The 16,797-nt window shown below is 34.0% G+C and overlaps 1 protein-coding gene across 1 annotated transcript; it reads right to left on the bottom strand.

Moving 5' to 3' along the window:
- Nucleotides 1–15,212: 15,212 nt before the first annotated feature.
- Nucleotides 15,213–16,139, bottom strand: LOC139848461 (protein ALP1-like). Its single transcript, XM_071838192.1, has one exon. It carries the CDS (start codon nt 16,137–16,139, stop codon nt 15,213–15,215), a length of 927 nt encoding a protein of 308 aa, XP_071694293.1.
- Nucleotides 16,140–16,797: the final 658 nt, after the last annotated feature.

The raw sequence follows: 16,797 nt of genomic DNA, 5'->3' as shown, positions 1-16,797 counted from the left end.
CTCCATTCTTTACCATCAAACTCTTGGCCATTTAGGCCCCTACAATTTTACTGTTTCCTTTGTATTTGTTCTTTGTTTCCTTCATAGTTTTGCATAATCCGCTTTCCAGTATCAATTTCCTATTGAGTGTTTCCAACACTCTATTCTTTATCATCAAACTTTTGACTATTAAGATTATCTACAGTTTTTCTGCTTTATCAGCATTCAAAGTCATCATAACCGAATCATTGGCTTTCAATCCGAGGTGGGTTTAAGAGAATTGTGTTTTTAGATGATTAAAAGCTGGTGGTAGTATGGTGTAATATAAAAGGTTCCCCGGTAACAATAAAAGAGCACGTATATATATCAAGGTTATAATAAAGTTTTTTTGAGTGAAAAGTCTTGTTGGAGCTGTGACAAAATTGGCTATTTTAGATAGGGATGGTAAAGTTATTTTCGATAATATCAACGCCAAAGGAGCTAGCACAGATTCGTGTTTATCGTTTACTTAGGTTTCGAGGGTTTTTAGATGCATAGCTATATGCATCGATCTTTTCTTCCGTAGATGAAGTGCGGTTGGTTCATCCTCTCGATTGAGATGTTTTCAAGAATTATGAAATGTTTGAACGCAGATTGGAATCGTCAAGATACAAATGAGGTTTAAGATGAAATCAAGTGGCAAACTTGAAGAATTGTTTAGTTTCATATGTTATAATTAATATTTTAATTCATTTTTTTAATTGTCCAATGTTGATAGTCCCAATCGATAGTCCACAGTTAACAGTCCAATAATTCATATATAATTTAATTTATAATATTCAAATTAATTAATACGTATCGTGACCCGTGTACATGTCTCAGACTCGATCACAACTCAAAGTATACATATTATTTGAGAATCAACCTCAACCCTGTATAGCTAACTCCCGCATTACTGCATATAGAGTGTCTATGGTTATTCCAAATAATATATATAGATGCGTCGATATGATATGTCAAAACCTTGTATACGTGTTCCGATATTTAAAGTGCGTAAAATAAATAACAGAAATTAAATGACGATAAATTAAATGCGTAAAGTAAATAACAGAAATTAAATGACGATAAATAAAATTGCGATAATTAAATTGCGATAAATAAAATGTAATCAGTTAGCTAGGAACAGTTAGCTGGAACAGTTAGCGTGGATTCTTAACAAAATTTCTATTAGTTAATTCGTTTGTTTCTAACAAATTTTATTTTGTCCAATGTTTTCTTCATTATGCCACTTGTTGGATTCTGATAGGTCAAAATCCAAATATGAAATTTAAATGGAAATGGTTATTCTGTGGTGAACGGATACGTATATCGGTGGTTGTACATAGGATAGTAAATAACCGTTGAATCAGATTCGAAGAATGTACAGTGCAACTTATTAATGTGAAATCTAAATATTCCTCGGGTATTACCTACCCGTTAAAATATTTTCACCATTAACAGTTTGTACGAAAGAATTTTTAATTACAATCTTTATGAAAATATACATACATATATATATTTTCTTCAGATGTAATCATGGATTTTATGAGTTAATAAGATATTAAACTCATTTGATTTATCGTTGGAACTAGATTACATAATCTCTAAAACTTTAGAAATTACATAATCGCCATGTCGAGCGAATATAATCGATGTAGAACGATATGTAGAACGAAGATAAAGTAGATAGAACGATACGTAGAATGATGATTATGCTCAAGGTACAGAATGAGATGTTGAGGCATGTGATGTTGAAACTTGGGTTGTTGGTGGTACTGTTGGTGCTGGTGATGTTGCTGAAGCTGGTAGGTTCTGCACCATATTTTCCAAAGCTACAACCCGAGCGCGAAATTCGTTGACTTCTTCTATTATTCCGGGATGATCGTCGGTTGGAACGAGCGGATGAATAAGGTTTAGAATTGTGGATAGAAAATAATCGTGGCGAGATATTCAGGCAACAAGAGTGAAAATGGTGTTTCGAACAGGTTTGCCGGTAAGTGATTCAGGTTCTTCGCCAAAAGGTGAATTCGGTTGGTGGAAGGGATCACCTTCTTCTCGTCTCCATTGGTTAAGTCGACTACGAACCCATCAGATAAATTGAGGATGGTTGATTGATTGATTCATTCTGGTGACGCTGCTTTCGGAGCTGGAGTGGGACTTCATATCGAAATCCAAGGGATTTGAACTAGTGGTGAGTTTCATTTGATACGGTTAGATAAAGGGTTTTTGGTATGAAATGAATTTCGGATATCGGATGATATTCTAATTACATAGAATATCTATATATAGTACAGAAGATCCCGCAGATTACGAAGGGATTTAAAGAAACGTGTCAGATAAAGTCTACAGTAGCAGATACGCTAAAATATGAATTAGTAGATACGCTAAGATATGAATTTATCTGTACACTATCTATCAAATAAGTGCAGGAAGTCGTGTCTAGACTTAGGAATGATAAGCATGAAATTTTCCACTAGGAATGATAAACAATACGTATAATATGCAGCTAAGGTCGAAGTCCAGACTCGCTAATGCATCATAACAACTATCAGTTAGACACACTAATGCAAGACCTGGTTCGCTAGGACCAATGCTCTGATACCACCTGTAAAGACCCGTCCTTATCCACCTGGACGAAGTCTTCATCAACTGGTCCCATTGCGAGGTACTGATCTTAAATATGCAGGAATGACTCCCAGTAATATGAGCAAATGCACAGCGGAAGACTTCTTATATACCTGAGAATAAACATGCTTTAAAGTGTCAACCAAAAGGTTGGTGAGTTCATAGGTTTATCATAACAATCATTTCAATATGTTAATAGACCACAAGATTTCATAATCATAAACATAATACACTCGCAAGTGTATGTAAAGCATTCTAAGTGGTTGAGCACTTGGTAACCATACTTAACATTTAATCAACGTCGCATATTCCCTTTATTATGAAATCTCACTACACCGTACCAAGTGTAGTCACCAAACCGAAGTACTGTGCAACCGTTGAATACTGGTCGTCCAGTCCGATTGGGGTTGTCAGGCCCGATAGATCTATCAATAAGATTCGCGTTTACAATACCCATGTAAATAGTAGTTACCAAGCTACAGGAAAATATGCCAGTGGTACAACTCAACGTAGAATATATTTTTAAGTACTTGTGTCTATTTTGTAAACATTTATAAAAGCAGCGCATGTATTCTCAGCCCAAAAATATATATTGTAAAAGCAATTAAAAAGGGAGCAAATGAAACTCACAATGTTGTATTTTGTAGTAAAAATACATATGACGTCATTGAACAAATATAGAGTTGGTCTCGGATTCACGAACCTATATCATTCATATATATATATATATTAACACATATCACATTTAATCAACTAAGTTTATTTTTATAATGTATTAAGATTAATATCTTTATATATTACATTAATAATATATTATAAATATGATGTATAGTTTAATTAAGGTTATAATAATATATTAGTTAATATATATTAAAAACATGTTAGTACGTATACTGGTTAATATATTTTAAAAAAATCGTTTGTTTGTTATAATAATAATTATAATAGTACTAAAATAATATTAGTAAAGATAATAATAATAATTAAATTTAATAATGACAGTAATAATAATATTGATAGTAATAATAATATTGATAGTAATAATAACTATAAAAATGTTAATTTTACTACTAATGATAATAATAATAATAATAATAATAATAATAATAATAATAATAATAATAATAATAATAATAATAATAATAATAATAATAATAATAATAATAATAATAATAATAATAAAAATTCTACCTCAAAGAAGAAGTAGCCCTAAAAAAATGCTCAAGTTCGGGATTGAACCCGCGACATCCCGCTAACCTGATAATACTCCTAAAAATAAAACGACGTTGTCAAGGCTCGAACCCCCGACCTCTCGTCCACCTAAAACACCCTTAAACCCTCAAGCCGTAATTGTTTTTCTTGATTTATATTATACCCAAATCATATGTAACCCGTTTTCAATATCTTTATCATATTCATCATCTTCTTAACTTATTGTCTTGATTATCATTATAATCATAATCATTAAACTTATTCGTTTAACACCGTTTTCGCATCAGCTCAAGTCATCGAGACCACACACATAACATCTATTTCATCAATTCACGTATATGAATTTTAACAACACACTCGTACACCACTTTTATCATTGTTGGACTTGTTTCAACCCGACAGTTAAACAGAAACCGAGTCACAACCTAGCCCAAGTGAAAGAAGAAAATAACGGCCCACAAAGAAACTAGAAACGCAGCCCATCAATTCCTTCAAACCCATGTTAAATAATTTCGCACAGCCCAACTAGTTTAGCAATCCATTTAACAAAGGAAAAAAAATAAACCCGTATAACTCAATGGCAAGAATAAAAAAAAACGGAACATGCTAGTCTTTCTTTAAAAAAAATATCTTCACATATCTACTTTGTGTCTTAGCTGGACCTCACTTCCACACCCACTATCATCTTCTTTCCTTTTCATTAACACAGTCAAACATCATCATCTTTGTTATTTAATAGAAACCGAAGCAGGAAAAAAAACAGTTGGGTTTAAGAAGGTTTTTGCAGGTTTACAAAGAAGGAACACAGCAGCAGCAACGACAATACAGCAGACTGTGATTCCTGGGAGTTGGCTGCAAAAACAAGAAGCAAACGGCAGCGGTTGGATGGTGTTTTGGGTTTGATTACAGCGGCACATAACAGGAAAGTAGCAGTAGTTTTGTAGAGAGAAGATGAGTGAGAGGATGAGAGAGAGTGAGTGGTTTTGGGTCGTGATGGTCTGATCAAGCGATAGTGAGGGTGGTGGGTGTTGGAGGTTTAAGGTGGTGTTCGATTATATGTTGTGGTGGTGGCGATGACTCTCGGTTAGGGTGGCCGTTCGAATAGCAGCAGTGGTAAACATCGAATACAAAAAACGGAAAGCAATGTTCGATGGTGATGAAGTGGGTTATTGATGGGTGGTGTTTCTTAGGTTTTTAAAACAGGAAAACAGAAGTATAACGGCTATAGCAGAAACGAGGGAGTAGTTAAGGGTTGTTGGTGATCGAAAAATAGAAATATTTGATTCGTACAAGAAGGAAAATTAGTAATAGTTTACGTCAATGGTTGTGGGTTCAATAGGATAAGGCTGCTGTAGTAGTAGTTAATAATCGATGGTGGAGGTGGTGTTATTGTATAACGAAAATTAAAGTTGCAGGTTTTATGGAGTTCGTTGGTGTGTGTTGATGGGTTTGAGGTTTCTTGGTTAATCAGCGAAACAAGTAGCAGTAACAAGTGTACTAGGTTTGTATGCTTTGTTTGGTCATTCACGAAGAAGATATGGTAGAGAGAGATGGATAGAGAGAGGCAAGGTGGTGATGGAAAATACCGGTGGTATGGTGGCGGTTTGAGTGGTGCTTAATGGTAGTGATAATGATGTTTGATTAAAGATAGTGATGAGCTATGGTGGGTGACGGTGAGGTGGTTTCTTAATGGTTTTTCGAAATAGAAACGGACAATATTTAATGGTATTTCAAATAGCAGCATTTTATGTCGGTTTGGTGGTGATCTTCAACTGCAGCAACAAAAGTCGCAAGTGGGCTGTGTTGGTTTGGTCTTGAGCTCGAAACAGGAAAGAAATAAAAAGTAAGATGAGGTGTTTGATGGTTCATCAGGGAAAGAATTAGATGTAGTTTGAGTGGGTTTATTGATGGTTTTGGGTTGGTCTTGGTTACAAGTAATAACCCGATTGCAGTAGCAAAAGTCTAGTAGTTAAAGCGGTTATAAACAGAAAAAAAAAATATGAAGAAGGAATTGTGGGTTTGTAAGTTCACAGGATATAATATTAGAGATGGTGATGAGATGTGTGTGTGTGATTTTGATTAACATATTTCCACTCCGTATGCAATATGTCTTTAAATATATATATCTAATATGATGTGTTGATAAGATACTAATTAGATAAAGTAAAGAAACAGTAAGTGATTGATAATATTCAAACTCACGGATCAAATAATAGGAAGCAAACAATCAATATGCATAGTGAATCTCAATTAGGTTCAATTAGGCACAGTAATAAATTATTATAATATCATATTAAAATGTGTAATTAATTTAACCGTCGTCTACTATTTCATTCACGGACTGAAATTCGTTCTCCGTTGATAATCAGTGACAAAAATATAATATCGTATCGAGAGTTTGATTTAAAATTAGTCGAAATTTTCCGGGTCGTGACAGATAATTAAAATGACAATAAATTGAAGTGCGATAATTAAAAGTGCAATTAAATATGAAATAAAGGAAATTAAATATGAAATAAAGGAATTATGCTTATTTAAACTTCCGTAATCATGATGTTTGACGTGTTGATTTTAGTTTATTACCATAGGTTAATTGTTCTTTGTCCCAGATTATTCGATATGTCCATACGGATTTGTCTATAATAGTCCATCAGTCATAATCATAAAGTGCGGAAGTCTTCGTCAAATTATTCTTATTCCCGAAGTCAAATATTCCAACTAATTGGGGATTCGAATTGTAACAAGGTCTTAATACTTTGTTTAATGAATACACCAGGTTATCGACTGCGTGTAATCCAAGGTTTTATTACTTTGTTAACAATTACACCAATTACCCTTGAATGTAATCCACCCTTGTTTCAACTAGTCCATTAACTATTAATCCAGTTCCGTGTCCGGTAAAATGAACAATTATTGGTATTTATAGATATCCCGCCCACCGTACCCAGTAAAGCGTATGTGGTTATATATAAATACGTCAAATTATAAGTCTATATATTAAATTAACGAGGTATCATTTAGTTAATATAAAGCCCATTAATAGCCCATAGTCTAATTTTCACAAGTGTCGTTCTTTTGTCCAAACCCCAATTATGGTACAAAGCCCAATTACCCCGTCTTAATATTTTAGCCCAACATCATGATTACTTCGGCTTAAATAAGCATAATAATGACTTAGCTACGAGACATTAATTTAAAAAGGTTGAACATAACTTACAATGATTAAAAATAGCGTAGCGTTACACGGACAGAATTTCGTCTTACAACATTCGCTAACATACCCTTATTATTAGAATTTAAAATTAAAATTATAGTATATACATATATATATATATATATATATATATATATATATATATATATATATATATATATATATATATATATATATATATACACACACGTTGAGTGAGAGATAGAGAAAAAGATATATTAAAACTGGCCAAAACACGCGAAATTTATAGATGTGGCCTGATTTCTGGGGCTATACGATCGCATGGCTTTTGTTCTTCCAGGCCATGCGATCGCATAGCCAGCTGGGAGAATTCACATGACTTTGTTTTCTTTTTGCCGACGGTATTTAATATAATATATAATATATAAATCATTTATAGAATTATTTAAATATTATATTATATTTGTGTGCATAGTTGACTTGTAATTTTTAGTCCGTTTCGTCGAGCGTTGAGAGTTGACTCTGGTCCCGATTCCGGATTTTCGAACGTCCTTGCGTACAATTTAATATCTTGTATTTTGCGTTTTGCGGCTTGTACTCTTGTAATTTTGAGACGTTTCTCATCAATAATTGGAACCACTTTGATTGTAATTTGTACTTTTGAGCTTTTTGGTCGTTTGCGTCTTCAATTCGTCGAATCTGTCTTTTGTCTTCACCTTTTATTATTTAAACGAATATCACTTGTAAATAGAACAATTGCAACTAAAAGCTTGTCTTTCTTGAGGGATAATGCTATGAAATATATATTCGTTTTTAGCATTATCACCAGGCAATAAGGGTCGAATAATTACTTTCAGAAAGTGATACCACGATTCAGTGATTTATCCGGCTATCGATTATTTTACCCTACACGAAATTTCAATAAAAACTCCAACAGATTATAATCATAACTATAATCACCATTGGGTAATCAAAACTCAACCAATCCGATATGTTTCTATCTGATATACGATTCTAACAAAACATTTAAGTCAAACTGAGATCAATACAAAACCAATTTTTCTACCACAATATCTTCAACTTATTATGCTCATAACGGACAACTAGACACACGTTCTCATATTGACAACATAAACCTTTACATAATACGGTAGTATGTTTTACGAGTAATTCTACAGATATTTATTTGGAAAATATACAGCTTGATTAATAACTATAACGATTCGGTTATCAAAACTCAACCAATCCAATCTGTTTCTATCTAGTTCTAATATACGATTCATATCAAAACAACTAATTAGAACTAGGATCAAGTTATTACATGCAAACAAGAAACCACAACGAAACTATTGCTAGCTACCACAACTGCTCTCGGCTTCTCGATCAATCTGCTTGAATCTTATAAATATAATAAGGTGTAAACCCTAAAGTATTCGATTACTCCGTATTATCTAGGGTTTTGCTGTTTGGGTTTTGGGGCTAAGATACTCGTATTTATTGGAGATTTGGAGGAGATATCCCGTCTAACTCTATATGTATACATATTTACCTTTTGCCCCCCTTTATTTCTATATCTTTATACTTTATCTCCATAATAAAAATTAAATCTTGTTTATTTTATTTTTTGAAAGCAGCAATTAAATCTTATTTATATTTACTAAATAGTTAAAGTATGATAGTGGACTACTATTATTATCCAAAATAAATTAAAATCAAAATATAGGCAACTGATTTCTTGTTAAAATATATTAACTTTCTCTCTAACCTATTTTCTCTCCTTCTCACTTAAAAACCTAGCTAGCCGCTTTCATCTACGTTCAGCCGCTCCGGCCTCCGGCATCTCGCCGGAGGTTCGGCTTCTTCCTTTTTTCGTGCTTATCTTCCTCTCATCTCTCAGATCCGTTACTTCGCCGTCCATTTTCACGAAGTTACGTTGTTTCGGTTGTCCGACTGCTTTTTTCTCCGGCGACAGGCGGCGAGTTCACGTGGTTCTTACATGAACTCTGTTTTCCGGTGATTTTGTAAGTTTCTTTTCCGTTTCAACTTTCTTTGTTGTTTATGGCTTTCGGTTGTACTTTATTGTTGCTGGACCATCGCCGGTTTTACCATTTCTTTTGATGGTAGGCGGCGAACTCCTGTAGGAGTTCTACCTTCGTTTGTCATGGCGTCGTACAGCTTTTTTGCTTTGGTCCTTGCTCCGGCCAACGGTGTATATTCTTTTTTGTTTTTCTATTTATAAAATGGCGATGTATTGACCGGTGGGGTGATTTGGTTCCTGATTTTCTAGGCTAAATCGTTTTTCCGGTTGTTCTTGGTCGGGTCTTTCTCCTTTTGTTTCTGTAAGTTTCCGTTCAGATGCCGGAATCCGGTCGGAATTCGGCCTGGTCTTTGTCTTTTGACAGGCTCACGAATGATTTCTTGTTGGGTCCCTGTGTCATCGCTTTTCACTCTATTCACTCATTCCATCTTTCATGTCGTCGTGCCTTGTTCGGGTGGGGTCGATGTCGTTATCGACGTCACCATCTTTTCGGTTTCGGAAAATTGAAGTATTCTGTGGTGGTTTCTCGTGGTTTTTCTACTGCCCGAATGGTAGATTACTGTGCTCAATGATGCTCGGAGTTCATGGGTTTTTGGTGGGTTCTTCCGGGTATTTTTTGGTCTCGAGAGATTGCTTCGGTTGCTGGCCTCGGGTTAGGTGTTCTTGGGTTGCCCGGCGGGTGGTTCAGTTCTGTTTGGCTGTCGTGTGGCCTTTACTGACAGCGAGGGGTTTGTTGGTTTGAATTGAAGGCTTCGGGACTCGTGTCGTTTAGCTTTCAGGTTTTGGGACGTTTGTGGTCATTAGTGAGGGTTTGGATCTTACTCGGGGTAGTATGTATTTAGGTCTTGTACTCTCTGAGGTTACGCTTTCAAGGATTTTCTACTATTAGGTTTGTGGTTGGTCATTTACGGGTTGTGATGTATTTTTAATTACGGGTTTGTAATTTTATTTCACGGGTTGTTAGTCAAGAGTTTTGATGTACGGTCAATAGGCGTTGCTAGTCTAAACGCACAATATGTACCACAGATCATTTGATCTGCACAAGTTGTAACCTCTTGATCATTTGATCTTATTATATATATACTAATATTTTGCCAAAAAAAAAGATATAGGCATTTAAATTATACATAAATACATGGTTTGTAATAGTTAAAATGGTTTATTTCTACATAAATGTGTAGGAACTAGAGGGGGTGAATAGTTTCAAAAATCGATTTGTTAAAACTTTTCCGATTTAGGATATCCTTCGGTCGACCGTAGATGCGACCGTGGATATTGTGTTCAACAATAATATTGTTTTCAAGTCCAAGGAACTAGTTTTAACAAAATATTATGCTTGTGTTTGTTAGACTATATATGAAATACAGTAAAATGCACAAACACAAGGATTTATAGTGGTTCGGGTGGATGTTAACTAATCCACCTTAATCCACTCCCCAATTCTACGAATTGAGAGTTTTCTTCACTATGATACCCTAAAACCCGGTGGAGTGTTCGGATACAACACTAGCTCCTCGATAAGCCGCTACTTATGAACCCTTACGTCCCTTTGAAGAATTCACAATCACCAAAAGCTCTTACCACAAGATCCTAATGCTCTAACCTAGTGAAATCACAACTACCTTCTAGATCCCTTTAAGAAGATAGCTCACAAGTAAACTTATAGCTAAGCTTACAATAACCCATAGTTCTTCAATAGGTCACACCAACCTTATTTAGATCAAACTTGTCTTTACATTGGACAAGTATTAATTTCCAATAAAATTAATCAACTTCCTAGATCCCTTTAAGGAAGTTGAATCATTAAGTAAGATAGATGTTTCCTATCGCAAGAACCATTTAACTTGCTTAACCCCTCTAAGGAAGTATCTCACAATGTAAACTTAAAGATACAAATGTTAAACATAAAGTTTACATTACAATTCTACTTAGTGTAAGTAGAATCTCTCTTTCTCTCTTGTAATCTCTCCATAGATTTGTGCTTGAGACTTGAGAGATTAGTTGATATGACTTTGAAAGTATGTTGGAAAGAGGTAGTCTTCAAGTGTCTTCAAGCCTTGTTTAAATAGGCAATAAGAAATGCAAAGTAGTGAGCACACATATCCGTTGAAACAACTAGCCAATACTTCCATGGTACTTGGAAGCATTCTTCAAATAAGGATGGCATCTTTTCCTTGGTTTTCAATTGTCATAATCTTGCTCATCCAAAAGAGGTAATTGCATACTTTAATCAATAAGTCATGCATGCTTCAAGGTCACATGTATTTTTCTTTGGATGATCAAATGAAGAAAGTATTTTGTAGTAGTTTAATTACCAATACCAAATATGGATAATGCTGAATTTTCTATCCACCATCAACCTTATACTTTGGATGTATTCATTGATGGGGACATGGACTTGCAAATGAGGAAAGCATAGTATCTTGATACTTTTTTCATTGATTCCAAAAGAGGTAAATGCTGAATTTTGCTCCATGACAAGTAGAAACCATCCAAACTTCTTATTGTAAGTCTTCCATGCATTTGTCAACATTTGGTTGCAAGTATATACTTTCATTGGTTACTTGCAACACTCCAAAATTCATAACCCATGACTTCAACCATTTGTATTTTCCTTGATGGAAGTATCTAGCTCTTTAGAACCTTGTTGCACCTTAATTGAACTAGTTTGAATCTAGTTGAAACTTAATTGATTCTTGTTACAATCTTGACTAGCTTGGATTAATTACACTTACATACATACAAATGGTACTTAAAAGTAATGGGAGAGCACCTCTTTAATTGGGACTTTAATGACCATTATTAGTATATTTAAATGACATTATGTAATAGGATAAATAGATACAACACTTGTGTGTTTAATCTTATTTCAAGTTTAAAATGTCATTAATATGTCATTAGGTGTGATTAGTAGAAATTAACATCTTTTGGTTCAAAACTCTTTTGGAATCACAGAAGCCAACTATTATAAGTATATTTAAAAAGGTTTTGTAAAATATAGATGCCTTAAAGTGGTCTAACTTAAAGTGGTTGAATTTGGTAACAGAGAAAACTGCGGTCGAGCTGCGGTTGACCGTGAGGTTAGCCGTGAATTAACAATTTTAGAAAAACTTAAATTCGTTGGTACAAGACATACACGGTTAGGTTCACGGTCGACTGTGGTGCAGCCGCATGCCACTTTTACCAAGTTAGTTATTTATGCATTGTTCTTCTGCTAGAGATAGTGTAGGCTTATGAACTCATGTCGTCTCGCATATGATTAAGCACTTATCTCTTTTATGTCATTATCAAAACAAAGTGATTAACATTTGAATATTATCATTGGATCATTAACCAACAAAATGTTTGATAGAATAGATTGAATTTAGAAAAATAAATTAAAATAAAGTGACAAACTATATACGAGTTATGAAGCAAGATTAAAATTCTAACTAAAATCGAATGTAAAGTTTGCCCAAATATATTCCATGCTTAAAAATTGCCATTAACATGATGTCATAAATAATTCCTTTTCAAGCTTAAAAAAATTTTAAAACAAAAAAAAAATATTTCTAAGCATTAATGCTAATGTGATCTTTAATATAAAAAATTTAATAAAACTAATTAACTATAATATAAAAAGTTGGGCCGTGAGTTAAACATGGCAGTTCACAAGATACACATTCTCCTTGAAACTAAAAGGGTTAAACAGTGGCGATTCTAGAATCAAAACCCAATGGGGTCCCAAAATTTTATTTGATAACTTTCTTGCACAAAATATTGAATTTGTCGGGTCAAATCGGGTCGGTTCGGATCGCGCTCAAAACACAAACATAAATTGGATAATACTCACAAAATATAAGGTTGTTCGTATTTTTTACTATTTTCATTATAACAACCATCGTAAAATTGGGTAATCCATTTCATGGTGTCTCACACTTAACCTACTTCTTGGCCGGAGGTTCATTCGGAAGCAGTCTCCCTATCCATAGAACATTGAGAGGGAAGAGTTTTTCTATTCTTGCAGTGTTTTACTCTGACGGAGAAATGACTTCTCTTTATTCTAGAATATAGGAAGGATTGTACATCTTACCTCCCCCATACCCCACTTATGTGGGATTGCTATTGACTACAGTAATTTACAAGAAACATAATCAAGAAAGTTATTTGTTACAATGTTATTGTAATTGTTTAATAGTTGGTATGGTTGATCAATGTTACTCTCCTCTTCCCTAATTTATAGTTCAATATTTTATTTTGAGATGTTCCAAATTGATCGTCCACTTTCATAAATAGAAAATAATAAAAAGATTAAGTTTTATTATGCTTTTAATGTATGTAGATAGAATTAGAAAAGGAAAAAGTAAGGGTAAAACTGAATAAATCAAAAGTATAACTTTTATAACATTTTCTTAAACTATAAGTGTATTGTGTGGGGACAACTAAATATAAATAGAACGGATGGAGTATTTTATAATGTTTACATTAAAGTGTCAAAAAACAATCTATATCATTCCATAACATAATATATGGTTAATCTACTCAAATGATCCACTTATATGCATTTGATCAAACTATAAGTAGGCTAATTTCAAATACTTTATTAGTCCAAACTATCAAATTATAATCTCTAAAAATTTATGGGGTCCCATTATTATATTTAGTGGTGTCCTATACTAAAAAAAATAAAATTCGAAAAACTAGTGGTGTCACAGGACCCCGTAACCCTCTTACTAAACTCGCCACTGGGGTTAAAGCCAAAAATATGCTACAAACTTACAAAAATATACCGATGTCGCCCACAAACTCATTTCCGTCCTACTGTCGCCTACAAACTTTAAAAAAGTGTACCGATGCAAACAAAAACTTTCAAAAAATGAACCAATGTAAACAAAAATGACTTGCTACTGGCTAAACTGGTTAAAATCAACACGTGTCGTTCGTGCACTGGATCTTAATTCTTAAAAAAAAAAAATCTAGGTCAAAATTAGTATGTAACAGGTCAAAACTATAAAATGTTGATATTAGAACATTTTTTGAAAGTTTGTAGGCGACAGTAGGACGGAAATGAGTTTGTGGGCGACATCGGTACATTTGTGTAAGTTTGTAGCCTATTTTTGGCTTTAACCCAAACTAAAAAGCCCTCTACCACTTCAAGATCACGCATGCTTATCCTCTCATTTCATTAAGACCATTTGTAGTGGGAGTTGGTGTTGTGAGTTCGTGTTGTGCACTTTTTGCACTTTTTTGATGACTAGGACATGTTGTGTTGTTGAGTGGAGTAGTGGTGGTGTTGTGTTAGTGGAATGCTGATGTGGCATTTAATTTTGTATTTTTTTGTTTTATTTATTTGTTTTATTTTATTTTTATTATTAATATGATTATATTATATTTTTAAGAATATTATTTAAATTCAACGGCTATATTTCCAACCGTTTGAATTTTTTATTTTTTATTTTTTTTTCAAACGGCTATATTTTTCCGTATATAAACATCCACCCATCACAAACTATAACACACACATCATTTTCATTTCTCCTTAAAATCTATATAATTTATCTCAAATTTCAAAATGAATCCGTTGAATGTTTGTGTAAAAGTTCATTACGGAGGTGAATTTGAAGAAGGATTGATGAATTATACACCGCACTCAACACGTGATTATTATATTAATGTATGTGAGTATCGTTATTTTTATAGTTTGCTTGCAGTTCTCCATCAAGACATACCAAACCCAGTCAGACAAGTATGGTATTTCAAAAGACCCGGAGTTCACGCTACTTGAAGATGACCACGATTATTATGCTTTGATTGGAAAAGCTTTGGTACGTAGGGAACCAATGACGATTTATACCGAATTTAGGGATGAAAGCTACGCTCTTTCTGATTCGCCAAGAGAAGTTGCTTCATCTTCGAGTAGCGATGGCGGATTTCAGTAATATGATATCCGCGATTACTTATCTGATTGATGAACGTGCTTGTTGAAGATAGCCGTTAGGAAAATAGTGTAATCGTTTTAGGAACTAAGTTGTTATTCAATATTTAGGAAAATAATGTAATCGTATGTTTGCGAATGAATGAAATAAACGACTACTTTTTATTAATGAAAATAAAGTACATTTAATTCCTAAAACAATACATCAATTTTAAATTCATAAACGAAAATATAAAATACATAACACATTATTAATTATCAATATTAATATTAGCGCTACGAAAATAAGGTGATAAGTTCCAAATGTGCTCGGTTAAATCTGACTCCAACCGATTGTGAACTTGCTTATCTCTGATTTCTTTAATCCTGGCATCTCGATCCCTCAAATTCCTTTCCAACCTTCTAGGTCGGTTACTTGGGTGAGCAATCATTTTTTCATCCCTTTTCGAAATCACAAAACCGTTATTTTCTTGAATCATGTTATGTAATACAACACAAGCGTACATATATCTTATAATTTTGTTGAAGTCCATAGATCTTGTCGAAGTCTTTAACATGGCAAATCTACCTTGTAGTACTCCAAAAGCACGTTCAATATCTTTCCTTGCACTTTCTTGAAACCGATTAAACTTTTTACGCTGTTCATCAATTGGATTGTGGGTAGCTTTGACCAGCATAACCCAATCTGGGTATATACCATCACCTAGGTAATACCCTCTATCGTAGTGATGACCGTTTACATTAAACGGTGAAGGTGGAGCAGTGCCCTCTTTAATAGTGTTAAACAGCGGTGAAAAATTTAAAACGTTAATGTCGTTCTTTGCACCAGCCATACCAAAGAATGCATGCCATATCCACAAATCTTGAGAAGCCACTGCTTCAAGCATAATAGATGGGCCTTTTTGATCACCTCGAGTATATTGTCCTTGCCAAGCAATTGGACAATTTTTCCATTCCCACTGCATACAATCTATACTACCGAGCATACCTGGTAGACCATGTTTTTGTTCATGAAAATTATAAAGTCGGGCAATATCATCGGCGGTTGGTTTTCTCAAATACACGGGAGCAAACAAATGAAATGCGCATCTACAAAAATTATCTAGACATAAAGCAGCCGTTTTCTCACCAATTTTTATATATTCGTCAAACATATCTGGTGTAGTTCCATACGCCATTTGACGTATGGCCGCGGTGCACTTTTGTAGGATCGTCAAACTTTGACGACCAACTGCGTCTGGACGTTCCCTAAAATACAAAAAATAATCGAGAATATTTGTACTATTAAAGTTAGATATACCTTCGATGATTCGAAGAAATTATTCACGACTCATTCGAAAACGTCATTTGAATTTTTTTCCGGATACACGGGTGTTTCCGAAAAATAATCATTGTATAACCTCACAGCCGCATCTTCCCGATCCCTTGCTATATAAACCCGTGTTCGAGGGACTCATGAACTACTCGCTTCTCCCTCCACCTCTTCTTCCGTTAAACTTTTAACAAAACTAACCACCTTTTCATCATCGGAATCATCAATGATAAAATCAAACATTTTGCATGCATTTTCCATTGTTTGTTATTTTTTAAATGATAAAAGAAATATAGAAAGAAAGATTGTTTTGTGTGTGTAAAATGATTTAATAAAGTATGTAGATATATAGATAAATATAAAAATAATTAATTTTTTTTTTTCACTAACGGCTACATCCCCAACGGATCAATTTTTTCTCCCAACAGCAAACCGCCACGTGGCCTAACGGGCCCTTGGACCTCATGTTGCAGCAACCAAAACGCCTGAAAAATCTTGGCCGGCAACGCCGCGATACGGCGAGC

The sequence above is a fragment of the Rutidosis leptorrhynchoides genome, chromosome 5 (assembly GCF_046630445.1).
Source record: "Rutidosis leptorrhynchoides isolate AG116_Rl617_1_P2 chromosome 5, CSIRO_AGI_Rlap_v1, whole genome shotgun sequence".
NCBI classification, from domain to species: domain Eukaryota; kingdom Viridiplantae; phylum Streptophyta; class Magnoliopsida; order Asterales; family Asteraceae; genus Rutidosis; species Rutidosis leptorrhynchoides.
The sequence above is the reverse complement of the archived record's forward strand: the minus strand, read 5'-3'. Positions and strand labels throughout refer to the sequence as shown.

What these genes read in the sequence shown, in the direction of transcription:
- LOC139848461 (XM_071838192.1), bottom strand. Translation starts at nt 16,139, where the DNA reads ATGGCGTATGGAACTACACCAGATATGTTTGACGAATATATAAAAATT.